At 25.4% G+C, this 24,223-nt stretch overlaps 3 protein-coding genes and 1 non-coding gene across 4 annotated transcripts; 3 read left to right on the top strand and 1 right to left on the bottom strand.

Annotated features, from left to right (window-relative positions):
- The first annotated feature begins 135 nt into the window (after positions 1-135).
- Positions 136-2,991, top strand: Dhpr (dihydropteridine reductase). Its single transcript, XM_083097622.1, has 5 exons — positions 136-330; positions 1,817-1,900; positions 1,980-2,226; positions 2,302-2,494; positions 2,567-2,991. Exons 1-5 carry the CDS (start codon positions 241-243, stop codon positions 2,664-2,666), a joined length of 714 nt encoding a protein of 237 aa, XP_082953748.1. The 5' UTR covers positions 136-240; the 3' UTR covers positions 2,667-2,991.
- A 599-nt stretch (positions 2,992-3,590) lies between these two features.
- On the top strand, positions 3,591-3,663 carry Trnak-uuu (transfer RNA lysine (anticodon UUU)). The gene has a single exon. It is a non-coding gene; the product is annotated as a tRNA-Lys (tRNA).
- Positions 3,664-3,799: 136 nt separating this feature from the next.
- On the bottom strand, positions 3,800-5,224 carry Atpsyne (ATP synthase, subunit E). The gene is made up of 3 exons (XM_083098755.1): positions 5,089-5,224; positions 4,489-4,645; positions 3,800-4,004 (listed from the first exon to the last, which is right to left on the bottom strand). The coding sequence occupies exons 1-3, from the start codon at positions 5,140-5,142 to the stop codon at positions 3,955-3,957; spliced, it is 261 nt and encodes an 86-aa protein (XP_082954881.1). The 5' UTR covers positions 5,143-5,224; the 3' UTR covers positions 3,800-3,954.
- A 547-nt stretch (positions 5,225-5,771) lies between these two features.
- Positions 5,772-23,251, top strand: Gpat4 (Glycerol-3-phosphate acyltransferase 4). The gene is made up of 9 exons (XM_083098752.1): positions 5,772-5,952; positions 18,754-19,026; positions 19,143-19,283; positions 19,415-19,549; positions 20,774-21,007; positions 21,587-21,702; positions 21,798-21,939; positions 22,033-22,241; positions 22,358-23,251. Exons 1-9 carry the CDS (start codon positions 5,803-5,805, stop codon positions 22,443-22,445), a joined length of 1,488 nt encoding a protein of 495 aa, XP_082954878.1. The 5' UTR covers positions 5,772-5,802; the 3' UTR covers positions 22,446-23,251.
- Positions 23,252-24,223: the final 972 nt, after the last annotated feature.

Below are 24,223 nucleotides of genomic sequence, written 5' to 3'. Positions count from 1 at the left end.
TATTTAATTCGATTTTGATTTTTGATTTTTCTCATCTCGAGAGATCTGCTCTTGCAAAAAAAAAAATATAAAATTTGAAGGGCGATCTATGGAAACGTATAGTTCATGGTAAGATCTGGCAATCTAGCACTCCTTTAACGAAACTTTCCGACAGCTGCTCCCGCGCGCATTCGTATCATTCCGTCATCAATCGCGGAATCTCGGGATTGGATCTCGCGAAATCGTATCATTTATTGAACAATGGCCACGGTACTTGGACGTGTAATTGTGTATGGGGGTAAGGGTGCCCTCGGCTCGGCTTGCGTATCGCAATTTAAAACCCAAAATTGGGTGAGTGGTGAAATTCATGAATGTCATTACTCTCTCGTATTAATCTTGGATTAATCGCATCGTTATCTTATCGGCAGTTTTATCACCACATATTGCATTCGTAAATTTCATGTTACGCTTCGATATTCTATTAACAAAATTTAAAAAAAAATAAAAATGTACATTATTAAATATAATCAATGTCAAATAATGAAATAAAAGTTTAATATTTATTATTCAATTTATTGATATAATTGCAGTGATATGTATGATGGATAAATACACATTTTCACAGCTATTTTAATCTTGTCATTTATGCTTTAGCATAAAATCTATGATTTATCTAATGCATATTCATTACAGATAAGCAATCTAGAAGGAGCAGTTGTGAAAGGTCTCTCTTGACTATTATTACATATAATGACCTTGATACACAGTTTTTATCCTACATCCTTCATATTATCTCCTATATGTATATGTTTCTAAGAAAGGATAGAAATAGATATAAATATGAATATAACATTTGATTATTGTCTTGAATTTATTAAACAAAAAAAAAAGAAAAATAATTTTCATAATGTGATATTTATAAGTCAAAATGTTGAACAGCATAGTATTGCCATATAATTTTAATATAATGAACTTTCCTTGTCAATTTTCTTGGTTTGATTAAGTTGTGACAATATTAGATATTTTGTAATAATTCAAAGTTATATGTAATATATAGCTAATCCTTTGTTAATTTAATACACATATATATTTACATGTCTGAAACCAATTTTATTATTATATTCAAACTTATATTCATATTTATATCTATTTCTATCCTTTCTTAGAAACATATACATATAGGAGATAATATGAAGGATGTAGGATAAAAACTGTGTATCAAGGTCATTATATGTAATAATAGTCAAGAGAGACCTTTTACAACTGCTCCTTCTAGATTGCTTATCTGTAATGAATATGCATTAAATAAATCATAGATTTTATGCTAAAGCATAAATATTTATTACTATTATTTTATTATTTTATTTATAAAAATGTTGCTCCTTCCATAGAGATTGATTACCTGGAGGTAACAAATATACATTTAAATAAATCACAAAAACTGATACATCATTTAAATCATACACATTTTTTTTAAATAAACCACATGTTATAAGCCAGATATTTATTACATTATAATATTAATACATTTATAACTAATTATATTATTTATAAAAATATCAATTGTACATCATTGTTTATAAAGTTATATGTTAAATATTAATATAAAATTTTTTTATAGAAACAATATCATGTTTAAATGTGTATTTTATTACATCTTGAATTATAATAATTAATTTTTCTCCTATGAATCAGATATATAATTAATAAAATTTTTTATACATTACATATTATATAATCACATTATTGTAAAAAAATATAATATTTTATAACACATGTGCTGTTATATTTCTTAAAATTAATTTTTAATATAGTGTGTATTGTATTATAATTTTAGTGGGTTGGCTGCATTGATACAAATCCAAATGAACAAGCTGATTTAAGTGTAATTGTAAATCCTGACAATGATTGGCTGCAGCAGGTAAGTTTTCATTATTTTCAATCTTTTTTTATTATAGTATTAAAGTACATTACTAAATGTTATTTTGTTATTATCTTAGGAAACGAAAATTCTGGCCCAAATTGAAAATACTCTGAAAGATGAAAAAGTTGATGGTATTATTTGTGTAGCTGGAGGATGGGCTGGTGGCAATGCAGCGCATAAAGATTTTGTAAAGAATAGTGATTTAATGTGGAAACAAAGTGTTTGGAGTTCCATTATAGCTGCTAGCATTGCATCTCGATATTTGAAGGAAGGAGGATTTCTTTCATTAACTGGTGCAAAGGCAGCATTGGAAGAAACACCAGGTCTTTTCTTGAATGAATTAATATATCATATATATATTTTTTTATACTTACTAAAAATCAATTTTATTCAATCAGGTATGATTGGCTATGGTATGGCAAAAGCAGCAGTCCATCAATTGACAAAATCTCTAGCGGCTAAAGATAGTGGTCTTCCTTCCAATAGTTTGGTAGCTTGTATACTACCTATTACTTTGGATACACCAATGAATAGAAAATGGATGCCAAAAGCTGATACAAGTACATGGACTCCACTTGATTTCGTGTCAAAGTAAGATAACATTTTCTCATCACAAATGTCTTGTATAATTTGAGATTTATAAATTTATCTTTGTCTATATAGTTTGTTTTGGAAATGGTCTCAGAATCAAGATCGACCTACTAATGGTTCTCTCCTACAACTCATTACTAAGGACAATAAGACAGAACTGATTGCAGCTTAAAAATATCGAACAGATAAAATTCGTGGGAACAAAAATCTCAAAGCATTTATGACAATATATATATATTTCATTTTTATTGTTGCATAAAGAAGGAATATGTTCAGAGGCAAATCCTTCACACACACAATCTTTATTTTTATATCAAGAACTAATATATGATTTCAGCATAATATATTTTTGTATATTAATGTATAGATAATTGATGTATAGATTGTTTAATTATTTTAAATAAGCAAATAATTTTTGTACATTAACATATACATCTCTATTATTAATGTAATATGTATATTATATTGGATATTACAAAAGAATGGTTAATGCATTATGTGTTGTCTGTTTCATGTAAATTTACTATCCTATATACAAATATAATAGAGTATATGTAAGTGTAAATTTAATAGGAAATTAAATAGAAATATTACATATAATAAATAATTATCTTGATAGCAACACAATTTATAAATATAAAATAATAGTACTATTATTATTACTTATGTTATATATGATATTCATTTATCTAGAATATGAAAATATATATTTAATTCAAGTTAATTATAATTAACTCAAATTTATTAAATTACAAATAGATAAGGAAATGAGGAAAAATAAGAATTATTTCAATATTAAAATATTAGTCATACTATTGCAAAAAATTTTGATGTTTTAATTTTTCTTCAAAAACTATATTGATCTCTATAAAATCTAACTTTAAATGATTATTTTTTGAAAATCTTGTAAAATGTAATCATTATAAATTATATAGTTTAAAAAATAATCTTTATACCATTAAAAATATATATATATTTTTTATATATTTTTTTCTATCACAGAGAAAAGGAAAAAAGCTAAGATATTTTAATTTTTAACATTTTAAATTAATGTGTATCCAATGTAATTAATACATTTGAAGAAGTTCAAATATCAGCCCGGATAGCTCAGTCGGTAGAGCATCAGACTTTTAATCTGAGGGTCCAGGGTTCGAGTCCCTGTTCGGGCGATTTTTTTTTTTTTCTTTTTTATAGAAGATACTGCCTATCATTATATATGAATAAAGCATATTATATATATGCTTACCATTAAATCTCATATATTACACGCACAAATTACACATGGGCTATTATATATATAATACATAGTCTTCACAGATCTTTATTTGATACTTTTGTACAACGTAGAGTTTATCATTTGCGACTGCGATAATGATGTCGGAATAGTATGCGACTAGTTTTATAGATATACAAATCAATCAACATTTTATGAACATATACTAATGTCAAATAAATTAAGTTTATGTTGCTTTGGATGGTGTGAACATTTCATCAAACATTTTTTGTTCCGCTGAAAAAAAAAATAAAAAAGATTCATGTTTATAACATAACATATTTATATTCATAACATATTTATAATATAGCTATTTATGTTATAAACATAAATTATGTTTATAAGATATTTATATAGTACAATGTTTAATACAAGTTATTTGGACAATTTATCTTCTAAAATCAGACATTTTTAAATCACACTCTCTCCCTTTTTTGCCAATATAATATTGTTTCTTGAACAAAGTTCTGCATAAAATACTTTAATTTCAATTACACTTCAAATATTATTGAAAATAAAAATATTAATTCTAGATTTAAAAAAAAAATGACTGAAAAAAAGATCTTTTATAGGCTGTGTAACATTTTAACATAATATAGTGACATTTAATGTTACTTTATTAAATATATTAAATATATATATTTATAAATATACTTTATTAAATATATATATTTAAAATAACATATATATCGTAAATCTATATTTATATAATTTTTTTTACCTAATTGAGCGAGTCTCTTTTCTTCAGCTAGTTTTGCATCGCGCATAGGTTTAAGCTTCAATTCCTCTTCTCTACGAGCATTTTCTCTTTTACTTAATCTCCGCTGATGATATGCACCATAAATGATTCCAGTAAAAAGAAGACTCCAGCGGCAAAACTATAAAATGAAATATTTGTATTAATTTATTAATTGGCTAAATAAGGATAGCAGAATTTTATGGGAAATATTAGATGTAATATTAACGAAAGTTTATTATATTTCATACAGATTTTATATAGATTAAGACATTTCAGGTTAGAAAATGAAAGAATGACATTAGATGAACTTATTTTTAATGAAACTTTAAAGTGTCATAGCCACAAGTTGTCATGATCGCAGTAAAATTATCACTGTCATCTTTTACACATATTTATCATTCCATACATTTTCATGAAACGATAGAAAAATTATGTAATAAAATCAATTTTTAGTCGAGATGGGAGGTACTGAGTTTTATTAAGATAGTTATAAGTAAAAAATATATTTTGAATACTTTGAAGTAAAATAAATTATATGAAGATGCAGAGTAATATATACGATAATGAAAAATTGTATCTTACTTTAATAAAAGGAGAAACCCGCAAAGGTCTCGGATTCAATTCGGCGGTCGACATTTTGTTCGCGGATAAGGATCACCTGACCCTATTTGTTGTGAGTTGTGAGTCTGCTCAGTTAAGACACACACACACATTTCGACTACGAGAGAATTATTTTATTCAATATTTAATTGCGATTGCATGTCGATTAAATCGAAAAATTTAATAACAATAATTATAATAATTATAATTATAATAATTATAATTATACTCACTAAATTCTCCGAAAAATATAATGATAAAAAATAAAAGAAAATATATCCTTTTATGAAAAATAATATTTTTTAAGATTTATACGATTGTTTTTCTCTAACTTCTACACAAAAATTTATCGTATACTGTTTCTGATACAGTATCTTCTATTTGGAGAATAATTTTGTAGCTTGTGTTAAAATTTCGTTAATATCAAATATCCATTTTTCTCATCCTAAAATATATTGAATATATATCTTTCTCTCTCCTTCTAAAATATATTGAAATATCACAAATTAGAGCATTTTGCAAAAATGTCTTTACCCTCGGAGGTGAGAAAATTACTCGTCGTTCGCGATGTGGCTTGTAGAGGGCGCCCTCTGACAGAAATTTTTGCCGAGTATCCTATCTAGAATATGCATACTACATGCACCTCTTTCGACGGGGAACGAAGCTTCGCGTTCGAGCTTCTCGGCAGTAAGCAAAATGGCGTCATTGTGGACGGTGATGTCATTCGCGTTTTCTCTGTTACTGATGCCCTTCCTTATGCTACTGCTGGCGATTGTATTCGCTTGTATCGGCAAGTCCCTCGGTGTACGCAGGCTGTACATCAAGCTGTTGCTGGCCCTCTTCGAGGTGAGTGCGCGAGCTCTGATATTCCGTTGAAAATTTCGAATTTAACCGGCACGAATTTTCGCGTCTCTGCGACGTAAAATGTACTTTTTTTACGACATCGAGAACGCGCCTCGCGTCGTCCCGCGAGGTCGGTTTGCACAATCACGTTTCTCTCCTCTCTCGCCGGAAGAGCGTTTCCTGTATCGAAACTTTAGGACACGTGTATTGAATGCAAGTCCCTAATAATCTCCCGCGTCAATGCGTAAATCGTCTTTTTTTCGACATACTTGAATACAATTAATAATACTCGCAAAATACTATAACTTTTTTTTTATGGGAAATAATTGTTTTACGAAAACTAAATTGTTTAATTGTGTAAATTATTATTTCTTATATCTGTAATTTGGTGGTGAAATTAATTTCCCACGCAGTTTAATTTTACAGACGAAACATATTGACTTCTGTTAATTGCAGTTAATTAGCGCGTCCTTTTTATACTTATTTATCTTATTGCAACTTCAAAATATATGAACTATGAAAAAGACCTTATTCTTGAAAACCATTGTTTAACGTTACGTGAGCTCGATTTATTTTTAGATAGAATAAATCAATGTGTAAGAGAAGTTTCTTCTATCGTATTAATTAATGTCTAATTATTACATATACATGGGTATTAATAATAATAATAATAATAATAATAATAATAATAATGCAACAACTGGGCATTTTATCAACAAAGTAATTATAATAATGTAATAATTCGGGGTTTTACCAACAAAGCAATTACAATATTAGAAAGCAGATAATAAAAAATGCATTTTAAAGATAAACGCAGAGAAATATTTTTTATTTTATACGTAAGATAAAAAATATTTTTCTGCATTTATTTAAAATGCATTTTTTATATTATGTATAAAATGCATTTTTATATTGTGTATAAAAGACATTTTATAATGAATTTGATAATGAAAAGTTATACATTAAATTTTAATTAACACAGTATAATTAAAGTAGAATTCATTCTTAATAAACAAAAATTAGGATAAACAACATATATGTATGTATAAAAGATTGTCTTCACGTTTTTATTCTAAATCTTATTCTGTATTATAGTTAATTTGAAAGATTTTCTTGCTTTGAGCACGTAATAATTAAGGTATGCGAATAAAATGGTTATTAACAAAAAATATTTTAAGAGTGAACTTTGTTGAAATTATTTTCATTAATGAAACTTGTTAACTTACCCGAATGCGGATTGTTACATGACATATAAACGATAAAAATTTTCTGAAAATAAATATTTAATTTTAAAAATTATATATAAGCTCAGTTTCATTAAAATTTATAATATTTCAAAACACATTAAAAATGTCGTGAAAAGAAGCAATTTGTCATAATATTGAATGTAGGAAATACTACAAGGATTTTAAAAAAATATATTGAATATATTTTCTTAACTTTTGAACGAGCGATCTTGACACAAGTATATGTATACATTATTTTTTAAAAAGTATATTGAGTTATACTATCTTGGATGATATTTAAGTAAAAAAAAATATGCGCACTTTTTTTAATTATATACAACACAAATTGTATAATATTTATACAAACTAAATTAATAAGAAATTCTTTTCATAGTTAGCTTTAAAAAAAATTTACGCACAGAAATTTATGCGATATTAGTTTTTTTTCCTTTGCTAAACTAATAAACTTAAAAGTATTAAAGATAAGTAAAAAATGAAATTTTTAGTTTTTGTTTTTTAATGAAAAATAATTTAAAGGTTTTTAAACTAAAGATTTTTGTCAGTTATATAAAACAAATTTAAAAAAAAATTGTATATATTATTCTTTATTTAATCTTAAATCTGTTTTTCAACGGTTTTAATTTTTTACTCATTTTACTACTAACAATTATAATTATACATTAAAAAATATTAAATTCTAAAAAAATCTAATGTTTAATTAAATGTTTAATAAATTAATGTTTATTAAACATTTATGTATTTATCCTTAAAATTTCCAAATTTACTTATTTAATGAAAAAGCATAGAAACATTAGATATATCAAACTCTCTGCATTTTTTAATTAAAATTAGGGTAGCCTTTTATTCTTTATTAAGCAGGAGAGTTAGATATTTATAGATTGTAAACAGATTGCTTATTTTGTAGGAATCCGTTACTCGTACATGTATATTTGTATTTTCAGTGATCTCTAATGTAATTTTCGTGCCAATATTGAAAGTATTATAAGATGTTTACATATCACACATGTAGGGCTATCCGATTCGTGCATTCATACATATATTGATTCATCATTTCCGTTTGCCTTTATATTCTACACATATTACTTCTCAATAATCTAATTGATTTAATGGCTGATTATTTTTCCCATGATGCGTAAAATTTTCTTTATTATTAATTACAATAATAATTTTTTAAAATTTATTTCTATTTTCAATATATAAATATAGTTAGACAACTGATAAAATTACGACTAATGACTATTTTATATGCTATTTTGTGACTATTTTATGTGTATTCCTTTCATAAATGCGTCTTTTTTATTTTTATGCGTCTTTTATATTTACTACTTAAAAATTTCGAATGATTCTATTGTATGATTGGAATTAGAAGTTAATGTCCATGATAAAGTGCAAGAGATCGAATGATTCTGAATGGCATATTATAAATTTATAAATAAAAGTCAAAAATTTGAAAGGAAAGTTAAGCGGGTAGATTATGATTAACAAGTAGCATGATTAATAAATCAGTATGATGCGAAACATCTCAACCCAATTACATTTACGGAAATATTTTAATTATGAAATCGTACATACGCGAATCTTAACTGTTCTTAACTCTATCATACACAAAACAGCTGGTATCACAAAATAGCGCAATCAATTTATCTTTGATGAACGAATCAAACAAGTATCAATATATTCATATCATATTCATTTCATATCATATATTAATGTAACTTGTAAACACTTAATGACCTTTTACCTTTAATGAGAATACGTAGCTATGCAATATGTGTATTTCCGGCATGACTTTGTGGCTTTGTGCTTCGATAGCAATCTTTCAGCATTCGATGTAAACATACAGATCTTTATACAGTGCATCTTGAAATAGTTAAGTCTAAAATCAGAAATAAATTCGTAAATGAAATTTGCCAAAGTAATTACGAAAATCACACAGAAATAACCTGTTGACATTAAATAAATCGAACGCAGATTGCCAAAGGAAACTGAAGGGATGGGAAAACCTGCAAACTTTACTGCTTGAATATAATTTGTATTTTAGATGCTTAAGCCCTCCGTTTTTTTATTCATATTAAATTATTCGTATCTTCAGTCATATTATTTATAATATTAGGAGCGAAAAATATCATGTGAATTTTTTTACATCGAAATAAATTACTTTTTTCATGTATAACAATTCGCATTTAATAGTATGGATTTATAAAATGCATATATCGGCAACTGCTCTTTTAGCATTCTGTATTAAATAAATGCAAATCGATTTATATTTGTCTCATATTTCTAGCGAAACTGAACAATTATGACAATTTATTAAAATTTATATCTATTTATTCATGAAAATAAGTTTCAAGTATATTTTATTAATCTATACAGATAAATGTCAAATATAGTATTATGAAAAAAAAATATCTTATATATTTTTAGAAAAAAAAATTGTATAATTTTCCGTTCTTGATTATCATACTTTAATATATCAGTGAAAAATCAAAAATTTTTAATTATTCTTGGGATCTTTAGAATTAAATATTTATATAATCATTTAGGGAATGTTCACTTGTATATTGAACGAACTTTCCTAATTTTTAATGTATATCTAGTGTATTGACTATATAAAGTATGTACATGTCTATGCTATAGTCTAGTAAAATCAATATAGGCTGTCCGCGATGGCTTGTAACAGTGCAATTAATCTTTACTTTTATTTATTACAAATTTATTTGTAAATTGAAAAGAAAAAAAATGACAAACGAAACATATCGGCCAGTATGTTAATTAATAAAATATAATCGAATCATAATTAAATACATTATAATCGAATATTATAATTTAATATATAATTCTTTTTTTTCAATATAAGAATTTTAATTATTTAATCTTAATTTATTTTTATTGTAAAATTTAATAAAAAAATATATAATATATAATTCTACAAGTACAACGAAAATTGCATGCAAGTAATGGCAGCAACATTATTAAGTTATATATATATATATATATATATATATATATATATATATATATATATATATATGTTGTTAATATTATATAAAATTTTATACATTGATTTAAACACATAACGCAAATTATTTTCATTAAAAATCCCGATTTTTTGTGTCATTAATATAATTATTAAAAATTATAAGATTTATATTATTTTGATAAATGATATAAAATATATTAAAAAAACACCGAAAATAAAAAATAGCATTTTGACCAAGCGATAAAGTGAGAATACTATACATTATAATCTTATTTTTATAATCGAGGAATCTACCGACTCATCGATTATACATATTATGTATAGCAAGATCTAATTTAAATACTCAAAACGCAGGACGTGCGCACGTACGTGCAGAAAATGCGTATTATATATCCAGCAAACATAATTCCGTCTCGGTTTGTTAATTCAGTACATAATTCGGTGTAACTTGATTATATTACATTTATTTTTTGTACTACATAGCATAATTTGTTCAATTAAATTAGTTCGAAAAACATTCTACGGAACCAAACATGATATAAATGATAAGTTAAATGATGATGCTTGATAAGAACGAAAAGTATGACTTGAGAAATCTTGGTGAATAAGATATTTTAAGAATCTGTCAGTACTTTGAATCTTAGTCCGACTTTTTGTACTATGATGTCAGAAGCAAAGAAAGTATTAAGTTATACATATGAATATGAAGAGTTCGTCATTGAGATTATTCTAGTTTCGATGGTCGGAAAGGTTGATTTATAAAGCATGTGTCACCTTAACGTATCGTCTAGACACATATAACGAATATATCATTCTAAATATCTGAATAAAAATATAGTTAAGAACTAAAATAATATAAAATATTATAATAATAATAAATAATAAATAAAAAATTTGCGTTTTTAAATAATGTTAAATATGCACTTGTGCATTGATATGAAAATGTTTACATTTAGATATCTATTTCAAACTAAAATATCTTTGAGGAGGAAATAATTTATGTGTAAATGTAAGTCTAGTAAAAAAAATATCTATATAATCATATGTTCTTTTTGCTTCTGCAATTTCTCAATTTAATAAGATCTCTTCAAAATATTGATCAAGGAATTTAAAGAAATCTTTCTTTTAATATAACATAATAAAAATATTTATATCTTTTTGTTGAAAAATTATAATATACCCATTCTTAATTTTTTATTATATAATATTTTAAAATATAAATACGTAAATTAAATTTATAATTAGAACAATTATTTTTGGGGACCTTATTCATTTTCATTTCCTATTATCTCAATTTCATATTAAATTTTTTTCAATTATTTAAATCCAGGAAAAGAAAATGAAAAATTTATGTTATACTAAATATACAAAATAAAATCTTTAATATATTTATTTAATCATAATAAAATATATGCAAGCAAAAAAGAACGCAAAAATGGAATATAAAAATTTTATTGTTAGATATATAATATAGAATATGCGGGTTTTAAATAGTTAAGTAACTAAATGCGCAAAATGTCTTTGCAAACATTTTAATTCATCGCTACTTTAGAAATTCCTATTCGAATCTTGAATCTTAATTGATTATGTCACAATATATGGAATTCGATTGCACGAAAGTATTGAATATTTTTACATTGAAATGAAATAGCAGTATAGCATTTTATATCTCATATTAAAAAATTATAATTTTTAAATTATAATTTAAAAATGTAATTATATAATATAAATTAATTTATAAATTAATGAATAATATTACTATAAATTAGACAATATCATTTCGAAATCATAAATGAAACTAATGCTACTTACTTTCTAATTATAGAGAATTATTTATTTTCTCTTTCTTTATTCGATTTCATCTTTTCGAATAACTAATGAAAAACGAAAGATGAAACCATAATAGATGTAATCCATGACTAATTCATCAAAATTGAAAAATATTAATTGCTTAGTTAGTACTTTGAGTATGTGTTTTGAAAAAAGTAACTGCCAAGAATTGCAAAATATTATTTTGTATCGTATGTCGCGATAATCAAAGCAACGATGTAGTTTATTTGCAATATTCTGCACACACATACACACACACAAACTTTTCGTTATCAGACTATATATTCTCACTTTCAAGGAAAATACCGATACAATTTCCATCTTAAATCAACCACGTATAGGCATTCTCGTATCATTTTTATATGATTATTATACCTCACGACTTCTGTTTATCACACCGTGTTATCACTTTGATTTCATGATAAACGGATAAACGGAAACAGCTGACAAGTAAAATTTTATTAAAATAAATTTTTTGAGCACAATTTTAAAAAGAATAATAAAAAAAATGAATTTAAATACAGAATGTGTGTGTGTGTGATTTTCTTAATTATTTTCACGTTTAAAGGTTTTAAAATTTATATATAAAAAGATCTATATATAATTGCAAAACTGTTCGTGATATTTTTAATAAAAATAATGGATTAGAAATTTAATATTAGATTATTTTTCTATTAGCTCGTTAAATTTATTTTTATTTTCTTGCTATTTTTTAATCCAATTATAGAGACCAATATATTTTTATAATGATTAAAAACCGATATAACATTTGATTTAACATTTTTAGAATTATTAAATACTTTAGAATTATTTAAAATGTCAGATTGTCAAATTTCATATTTTTTAGTAAGTATATAAAAATCATAAAGATATATTTTTTTTTTAATATGCACGGAAATCTTATGGTGGAAATTTAAAGTGTTTATTGATCTCTTATGAATAATATATGAAGCGTGATTTCGAGTTATGATTCTTAACTAACATGTAGCGTTACCGAAGATAGGGAGACTATTTTTGTCTATAGAATCTATACACGCGGATCTACATGAGTGCCCTGTTTATAGAGTATAAAATGTAACCTAGATTCATCTAAACTCTTGTGTCTTCTGTATCATTGATATAATTTATATTGTCCATTCTATAAAGCATTTCGAGATATAGGAATATATTGAATAGATTGTTATCTAGATCATACGCGAAATTTATCATAGGAAATTATCAATGTATGCAAATTGTGTTACATAAAAAATATAATATTATAAAATAATTTATTTGGATATGTATTGCAAGCAATTGCAATACATACATACATACATACATACACATATATAAATGTAGTTTTTTTTTCTTTTTCTGCAATAAGTGACAACATTATTGAAGTATATCAAGGCATAATTGATTCGAAACCAATTGAATAAAATAAATATATCAAAATATCTATGGAATTTGAACCATGAACGATCAGATATGACTTATATACTTATGTGTTAGGGGCAGTCCGAGCAACAATAATAGGTCTTGAGCACCTACATTGTATGCGCGGAGTTATAAGAGAGGTCGAGTATACTGACCCAAGCTCTTGTGTGTAAAACAAAAAAAAATAAGAATAAAGTACAGTACAGAAAAAGATAGAATACAATCCAAACATACTAATAGAGCCAAGTATTATGCCTATAGTAACAGAGAAAAACGACTATCATCTGAATGTATAGCATATATATTTATTATGTTAGACACGATGATGAACCAATCCTTGATTGAATGATTTCCCAACCTCCATCCTTCACGCATACAAACTTAGGAGCTAAAATGTTTATTTTCTTATCTTAATGTTTATTATCTTAATGTTTTCGATCCACACTAATGAATCATCAGTATTCGCCACATAGCTCATTTCGGGACACGGTTCCTTACAATGCATTACATTTTGCGAGAGCTTTGACCCTTTTGTGATGGAAACTTTAATGGTATTAAGAGAGATAAGAGAACAATATCTGATATTTACTCATCGAATGATAATAATGAGTTCAAAGTTCGCTCAATAAAGAGAATAATGATATTATTGTATATAATTATGTTCATAATTGGGCGATCATTCGAGTAATTAATCACCAAAGCATTAAAATAAACTGATATTAATAGAAATAATTTATAATTGCAAATAATTTATAATTTTAATTATTTCATCATTTTACTTTTCACATATATAAAACGGCATTAGTTGTTATCATTTTAATGCATTAATATAAATATAAAAATATTTTCTATGATAACATTTTCAGTGTCATTGTGAAAATATTATTCTAAAACTTGCTTTTAATACGTAATTTGCAATCAATTAAGTTAAAATTATTTACTATTATTTATAACAAGAATCTTAACTCACACACATGTTTGAATGATATTATATAGATACAGGTACATATGTATATACATATGTACCTGTATCTATATAATATCATTCAAACATGTGTGTGAGTTAAGATTCTTGTTATAAATAATAGTAAATAATTTTAACTTAATTGATTGCAAATTACGTATTAAAAGCAAGTTTTAGAATAATATTTTCACAATGACACTGAAAATGTTATCACAGAAAATATTTTTATATTTATATTAATGCATTAAAATGATAACAACTAATGCCGTTTTATATATGTGAAAAGTAAAATGATGAAATAATTAAAATTATAAATTATTTGCAATTATAAATTATTTCTATTAATATTAGTTTATTTTAATACAGGTACATATGTATATACATTTAATTTAGATACAGGTACATATGTATATACATATGTACCTGTATCTATCGAACAATTAATTATTTTTTAATCAAAAGTTGTATAATGATGGATTAATAAAAATTATTTTAATAAATTTATTAAAGAAAAATATCGATATTTTATGACATTTTATACAATCTAAAAAATTTTAATTTTTTTTCTTAATTTTAATTTTTCTCGTTTAAATAAGCAAAAAAGTCACGAATCAAAATTATTTTAAAAATATTTTTCTCAAATTTTTTCTAGAGTTAAAAATTTATTAAAAACATAAGAGAGTTGCGATTATATAGTATATAAGTTTCATACTAAATTAAGTTGCTATTTTAAGAATGTACTCTTAATCGTCGCTTTCTTGAATGTTTGATTAAACTTTCTCCGAATCTTCTTAAGTTTATATGCTAGTAAGAACATACTCCGATTACTATAGAAATGAAGATTCTATAAAATCTTACTCATTAAATTATTTTTTCTTTCGTGTATCGATCGCCTTCAATCAATTTTTTATCTAGAAACAAAATTATAAAACACCGATATTTCCCATGAAAATGACATTTTTCTCAATATCTCTCATTTTTTTAGTTTGAAATATAATTATTTAAAAGAGTGTGTGTCTAAAAATTTATTGTACGTAAAATCAAGTAATATTTTTCTAATTTTCATTAATATCTTGAATGAACTTGTAAAACAAAAATTCTTAGAGACAAATATATATGTATGTATAACATGTAAAGTTTAATCTGTGTACATTCGCAACATTAACGACTACGACTCATCTGAATTTCCGTTTTCGATTGCTAGTGAGAGGCTTTGTATATTTCTCTCGGGAGAAAGGCTAAACATATTGCCGCGTGATCTGGGTGCTCTCTCAACAGTCCATCACGTGCCGCTAATCATCAGACACAATATTGAAGCTGCGATTCGCGCATTGAAACATGTGAAGTATCGATTAGCGTACGATTAAATAACTCATGTCATTCCTTTTACAAATTGTTTATATCAAATCGATGCAATAAGTTAAATATATATTATTATTATCAATAAAAACGCGAGAAAACACTGGATGCAAATAATTCTCTCGTAATTTGTTTTAATAAATGTTTTAATGTTGTATTATATTTTTTTAAACGATATGTGAGGCTTTTTTGGATTATGTTGTTATCTCTAAATTTTAGAGTTTTTCTTGTTTATCTCTAAATTAATAAAAGATATAGATCTTAACATTTGTTAATATTAACATTAAAATTGAAAGAAAATATTTATTATTGTATGTATACATATACTGATCTATTATATAAATTAAGATGTCATATGTATGCGACACGTGGTAACAGGAAACGTTAATATGAGAAACGAATGATCAATATACAATAATCAATATCAACTAACGTAAGAGATTGCTCAAATTAAATTGACCTATATTAATAACCAATAAAATCTTTTTCTCCAAATTGAAATACAATTTTTTAAAAGAGGATATTGTATCTGTGGAAACCTGTCGTATAAGATTAAGTAATATTTTTTAATTTTTACATTTGACATTTTTTGTAAAAAAATAAATATTCGCATATAAAATAGAAATTTGCCGAGAAAAATATGAATTAAATATACGAAAATATAAAGTCTAATTTGTCTTCATCTGCAGCATCAGCGATTACGAATCATCATGAATTTTTATTTTCGATTGCGGAAACAATATATGGAAATTTTTCATAATAAATAAAAGCATATGTGTTTTATGCTACTAATTATAATTATAATAATTCGCAATAATTGTGTTACTAATTATAATAATTATAATAATTTTGCTGCTAATTATATTAATTAACAATAATTTGCATATTTCTGTAATACTGATTAAGATATTCCGGAGGATTTTAAGTCTTCTAATCTAAAAATATTAATGTAAAAATTATTTATTAATCAACATCGAGCGCGTGAAAAAACATGACTTGCTATTTACAACCACGTGCACTCTGATATTTTAAATGTAAAACTCCGATATCAAATTTTTTTGATAAAAATAAAACATCACACCACTTCAAAAAATATCTTTCGTAATATTGATAAGAATATCTAAGTCATAATCATATGGAAATTAAGGCATTTATGATGAACAGCGTTTCTTATCTTATCTTTTTTCTTTGTCCTCTTTCTACAATTTTTATTCTTTAGAATTTTATAATTTTTGTATTTTCCAAAATGTGTGTAATGTATTTGTGAAAATATTAATTTAAAAAAAATTATTATTACTAACATAAAAGTTCGAGAGTTACTTTACTCTTTTTTGACTGAACTGATGCAAATCAAAATGTTAATCAGTCTACTTAAAGTAATCAAATAATTTAATTATTTAATACTTATGTATTAAAACTTTATTATTTATCATTATTGCATTACTATAGAAAAATGTTGTATGATTGTCAGTTCTATTGTCACATCGATAATTGTAATGTTATAAAAATTTATACGGAAAAATAGTAAACATTACTTGACACATCATCTCTGTTTAATTCACATGCAAAATCATATTTGCTAAAAATACAATTAAAATCGATTAGCAATAAATTAAAAATCATTAATATAAAAAGTCATCAAAAGTCATTAATATAATCATTATTTATATATTAATATAATTATTTGGATTCAGGTGATATGATAGGAAATTATGATTGCGTCATTATTTTCGATATAAACATACTGAATAAATGCAAGTTCAGTCAACTTGCATTTATTCAATGCATTTGTACCGGAAATAATGATACAATCATGATTCTATATTATATCTATATCATAGAGCAAAAATGGCTCGGTGAATTTGTGCTAGATGTTAATATTCATTATGGTGCATTCATGCTGAATATTGCGTCATTCGTACCAATGTTTTTTTAAGCTTCAAATTTTAGAAATTTATAAAGAAAAATAAAATTATTCTCACTTGCAAGAAATTAATTTTTTTATGAAAATTTATTTTATAAACAATTTTATAAATGAAAATCTATTCTTTGTGTGGTAGGTAATAATCCAAAATATTATTTTTAATTTGTCTATATTTATATACGGGCAAACATATTTTTTAAATGAAATATGTAAAATTAATTAATCTAATTACTTAATACTTAACGAATATTTGACAAATAATTTAGCATTTGTGTCATTAGCAAAAATAGACCACAGCAATCTATAAAAATAATAATGAAAAAAGTGATTGATATTCATTTAATACGCAATGTTCATGCGTTGGATTATTTTTTGCTAATATTCGCTAATATTAACAGTTTTTCTTTCTTTTTAAAAGCTTTTATCCTAAGCGATATATTGAAGGACATATGTATTATTATTATTAATGCATTTATTGTGAGATTGACTTGTCATTATGATGGATCAAAGATCAAAGTCTCGATAGCTATATGATATGATGATTATTAAGTATGTCAATCTTCGATAACATATGCTATTCTTGAACACATGTATGTACAGATTAGCCTCGCGTGCATGTTTTCCCCTATCTCTTACAATAACGAAGTATTTTCGAATTACATAATATTTCATAGCTTCTCCTTGAATTACAATCGCGAGTATCACAATAATAGAATCAGATGCATATCGTTACGAATATCATTGTCGTATATTTTTAAAGGCATATAAATTCAAAGAGATTCTTGATTTATAATTCTCTTAATTCTAATTAATTTATTTTAATTTTTAAATTGTTTATTTTATTTGATAAACATTTTAGTCTATAACTAATCTTAATTAATCGAATCAATATCTTAATTTTTTGAAAAATAATGTGTCCTCCAATATATCGCATAGATTAGAGGTTTCTAAACAAAAAAGATAATGCAAATGCCACATGGCCTTTAAACTATAATTATTCATTACAAAAACGTTAATGATGCAAGAAATAATTGATGTAATACATACATATTTTAGGAGCGATTACACATTGACTATGTTACAGTCCGGCAGACAAAACATAGAGAGTGCGAAGAAGAGAAACGGCACTCGAGATGAAGATGAGAATCTTAGTACAGAAGAAGAATGCGAGTCGCAAACGATCATGGAAAAAAATTCTACGGTAACATCGACAAAAGCACAAAACGGCTGTGCAGGCAACTTGGTGATAGCCAGATCAAAGGACCTCATCTTAGTTCCGCCAGAAATGCACGATCATGTTGAAGAATCGAATCTAAAAAACGATCAACAAGAAACATCAATCGATGAAGTTAAAAAGGTAAATTTATAAAGTGAAAAGAAATATAAATAACAGATTATATATACTTTCATATATACTTTGTCATATCTTATGCAAATTGAAAGTATTTCTTTAATTGATTTTAAATATTTTAGGACAGGCTTAACCAGAAAAATTCTTTAGAAACATTAAAAGCCGGATTTGCGCCATCAAGTTGCCTAGATTACATCAGAGCGGGAGTTGAAGCTATTATAGAAGATGAGGTGACGTCGCGATTTGAAGCAGAAGAACTTAAGGTAATGCTTTTTCGATTGTATTTAAAAAAAAAATAAACTATTTATAATAATAGCTATCGCGCGATTTATTAATGTACGTTTATTAAATTTATATATGTCTTTGAATAATTTGTCAATGTATTTTTATGTAGAATTGGAATCTATTAACGCGGACGAATAGATATTATGAATTTATTTCTTGGAAGTTAACTTTCATATGGATGATCGGATTCGTCATACGCTATTGCTTTCTTCTACCCTTAAGGATATTTATTTGCTTTATAGGGGTAAGTGCAATACTATTTCATATATTATGTGTGCGCTATATAATTAACATATAATAATAACAATAATAATATAATGATAATAGTGATAATAATAATGATAATTATAATGAATATGTAGTAAATATGAAAGAAATAAGGATTCTTACTTACATATTCATCTAGCAGTATAAATTTCCTTTAACTAATAAAAAATTTAGATCGTGAATAGTATCTTTTTGCAGAAAAATATGTACAATAGTTAATTTCACATTTTTTAAATGTTTTACATTTATAATGCTGTATAGCATATTAAGAGGCATATATTAAACATAAATTTAAAGTTGCTATACATTAATATCAGAGCTTCTTAGTTATTATATCGTAAGTTATTATATCGTAATTGCAACATGTTTCATTGGCATTCTGCCGAACGGCCGCGTAAAACATTAATCGAATAATCAGGCTTCCCTTATTGCGTTCAGAATAATATCACGTTCTATCTTGGATAATCACAATCCATAATCTAGTACAAATCAAAAAAGGGAGAAGTATGCGTTGTAAATTATACATTCACTCTCGACATCTACATCTTATTCGCGCTAATGACATTCTCTTTATATATGTAATATGTTGTGGATAAGATGATACATTAACAGATAAACTTTCCAGCTTTTAAGCAATTCGTTATATTGTAGTAGCGAATATAATTCTCATCTATCAATGTTTAAAGCGTATTTCTTTCAATTTTACTATTTTATTATTTTATATATTTGGGAATGTCGTACAGAGACAAAATTGTAAAATATTCTATAATAAAATTGTAATTTATAATTCTTATCATTCTAATCTCTCACTATATATGCAATAGGCTATATATAATACACGCACATACACACACGCACGCACGCACATATATATATATATATATATATATATATATATATATATATATATATATAGCTAAATAGATAGCATATTTTTTAAACAATATAGAAAATACAATATAAAAATATCTCAATTCTTTATATCTATATCGCGCAATAAAACAATTTTATAATCAGTTTACTTTCGTATATGTAACTAGAGATCGAGTATTTGTTACTAGTATTACAGAAGTTGTTGCGCATTGCTGGTAAATGTTACAGGTAACGTGTCCTGTAACTTTGGTTTACAGGTAGTACCTACTCAGCAACGATAGAGAGAGGGAATCCCAGGTTTCTCAGGTGCAAAGCTTGTGGTTTACAGGTGATGTGGCTGACAGGGTGCACTGCAGTAGTGGGCTATGTTCCGGAGGGTAGCTTCAAGCGGTGGCTGAACTACAAAGTCTCCATAATGTGCTTTGCTGTCTTATCCAGTGCTCTGTCTTCAGTCATCACATACAACAACCCAGAGAACCGACCTGTCAGAGGCATATGTGTTGCTAATCACACGTCTCCCATTGATGTACTTATGCTGATGTGTGATAATTGTTATTCCTTGGTATGTTATTCTTATTATTATGAATTTCATGCTGTTCAAAAATCCTTTAGTAGTTGATTTGTAGCACATATAAAATCAGTTCTTTTTTGTTTTGCTTGCAGTAACGTTTTTACAAACATTCCTATAACGATATTATTTCATAATTGTGAAAGCATGCTGGTGTATCTCGTTACTTTATAAATTTATTATCTATATTATTTTATGCATAGTATTGAGTTAAAATGTTTCAGAAATTATATGCTCTTTTTGATGGTTATAAATTTGTTAGGATACTTGATTTTCTTTAGCGAAAATTGAATGAAAAGTCAACATTTGTATTATAATGTAAAACATTAGACATACAAAAACTAAATTTTTAAATTAAAATTAAAAATTTAAATTCCGCTTTTAAATTGTTAAAGACATAATGTTTTATTTTTCTATATTTTTAATATAATTTAAATTATGATGTTGAGTCTCATTATTAATGTAAACTTCAATATATGTAATTTAAAGGCAGTATATAGTTTCTGAAAGGCAATGTTATGAATTTTAAATATAAATCATCAATAATTCTCTTATTTACATTTCTTATTATAGATAGGTCAGAGACATGGTGGTTTCTTAGGAATATTACAAAGAGCTCTTGCCCGTGCTTCTCCACATATATGGTTTGAACGTTCTGAAGTCAAAGACAGAGAAGCAGTTGCAAAAAGGTGCGATCGTTTAAGCATAATTATACACTTTTTTGTTATATTTTATATGACAATATAATTGTTTTAAAATGTTATTATAATTATGTTTTGCACAGATTAAAGAAGCATGTATCAGATCCTACAAATCCACCAATACTCATTTTTCCGGAGGGTACATGTATCAATAATACATCAGTTATGCAATTTAAAAAGGGCAGTTTTGACGTGGACAGCGTTATTTATCCTGTAGCCATAAAAGTAATTTCTTTTTTTTTTTTAAATAAAATGCAAATATATATCCATCCTTTAAAAATATGTATCTATTCTTTCTAATCTCTATTTTTTAAATAGTACGATCCAAGATTCGGCGATGCATTTTGGAACAGCAGTCGATATTCGATGATACAATATTTGTACATGATGATGTCGAGCTGGGCAATAGTCTGCGATGTTTGGTATCTCCCTCCAATGTATAGAAAGGAGGGAGAAAGTGCTATCGATTTTGCGAATCGAGTGAAATCTGTCATAGCGCGACAAGGTGGACTCGTCGATCTGCAATGGTAATATTCGACATTAATTCAAAAATATATTTTCTTTTAAGAATTAAGAAATGAAAATATTATATACATAAATATTCATCAAATAATTATATGCATATTTCTTTCATGAATGGCAGGGATGGTCAATTGAAGAGGATGAAGCCAAAGAAGGAATGGAGGGAAAAGCAGCAAGAAGAATTCAGTAAACGATTTAAAGTTGAATGAAAAATAAACTCATTGTTTCTAGTCACTTCTAACATTTCATAATGCGCATATTGCGTGTTATTTGTTTGTTTAAACAAAATCATTTCATTCAATTGGTTCGTTTATCACACATTGTTTTTCTGCATTCATTATCATCACCAAGGAAATTTATGTTACATTAAGTTTTAATATAGATCTTTTTGCAGATATGACAGTTTGCATTTTCTTGTCAAATTTCTAGATGAGAATAGATTGACAACTGTAATTTTGACGCGCGCAGAAACGTATTGCTGTATGTACATTTATAATTATGTAAATGTAAATGTAAATTTTAATTTAATTTTTAGACGGTTATGCGATATGGCTTAGATGCGTTGGTAGTTTCGAGTTTTCATCTAGAAGTTCTCAAGAAGTGCAAACATGATATTTGCTAGTTTTTAATGTTAATAAGGTCAAATGATTGTAAAGGCATTACGAATTATTTATATATGTGAAATGTGTAATTATGTTAAAGTATGTGATACTTTTTTGCATGTATGAATGTATGGATAGCATCAAAAATCTTTCCAATTCATACATATTTCAATTTCCAAAATTACCAGATAATTGAAGACAATGCATTAATTTTCTCTTAACTATAAAAATAGTAGGGGAAAACATAATTTCTGCTGTAAAATATTTTTAACACAAAAAAAAATAAATATTTATTTATTTTCCTGAAGAAGACTTAACAGAATAGTAATTATAGCACTTTGGATATTAATTATTCTTTAGAAACATTATTGTTATTTTTCTATTAAAACCCTGAATAGCATCTCGATATATATATATATATATATATATATATATATATATATATATATATATATATATGTTTTCTACTTTTATATTTTACACACACACACACACACATATATATATATATATATATATATATATATATAATGTCAACTTTAATGCCCTATATGCAATGCATGTCAATATAACAATAAATATAATACATAGTTACGAATTTTAATATAAATAAATACTAATATTATCACAATTGTATTTGTAAATCTCGATTCAAAAAACCATCTTAAAATCGAGGATAAGAAAAAGGATAGATAAATAAATATCAAAAAATGTATTTTCTCACACTTCCAACCAAAGTTAAATAGCAAGTTTACAATAAGTGCTATTTTACTATCGCGATGGCATTACTATAATTATTAACTTATTAGTCTCATTAATGAAAATGAGAGTCACTTCTATATAATATCTTCATATTGTTTGTTATATATTTCATCAATTTGGCCTAATTCCTGTTGATTGAAAAAGTGAATACATTATATAATTATATATTATATAATTTATTCAATAAATTTTACACTCGATTTTAATAACTTTGTTTTTTTCTAAATCGGTGTCACTCCAAAGAAAGATTTAATTGCAGTAATAAGCAAATTTATAAGCTTCTTTTAAATCTTTAAAAATTTTTTCCGAGAAAACTAAAATAAAAGAATTGTTGTTAATTAATTGTAATAAACAATTAGTTGGAAACGATTATTATGTAAAAAGTAAATTGCAGAAAATTGAATTACTTTTTGAATTCATCATAATGCATATATATTGTGATTACAAAACATGTATAAATTCATTGTTTTGTAAAATTAAACTTAGAGATTCATCCCTCACTTCCTCCTTTCTTGTGCTATTTGTAATGTCATTGTAAATTTTTTTTCATAAGAAACGGTCTATATATAAAATATATTTTTATAAGTAAATTATTAGTCAATATATAATATATAAAAGATGTA

Source organism: Camponotus vicinus, unplaced genomic scaffold (genome assembly GCF_025532165.1).
Source record: "Camponotus vicinus isolate PSW18456_S1 unplaced genomic scaffold, iyCamVici1.0 SCAF_4, whole genome shotgun sequence".
Taxonomy (NCBI): domain Eukaryota; kingdom Metazoa; phylum Arthropoda; class Insecta; order Hymenoptera; family Formicidae; genus Camponotus; species Camponotus vicinus.
Note: the sequence above shows the minus strand (reverse complement) of the source record. Positions and strands in the feature narration are given on the sequence as shown.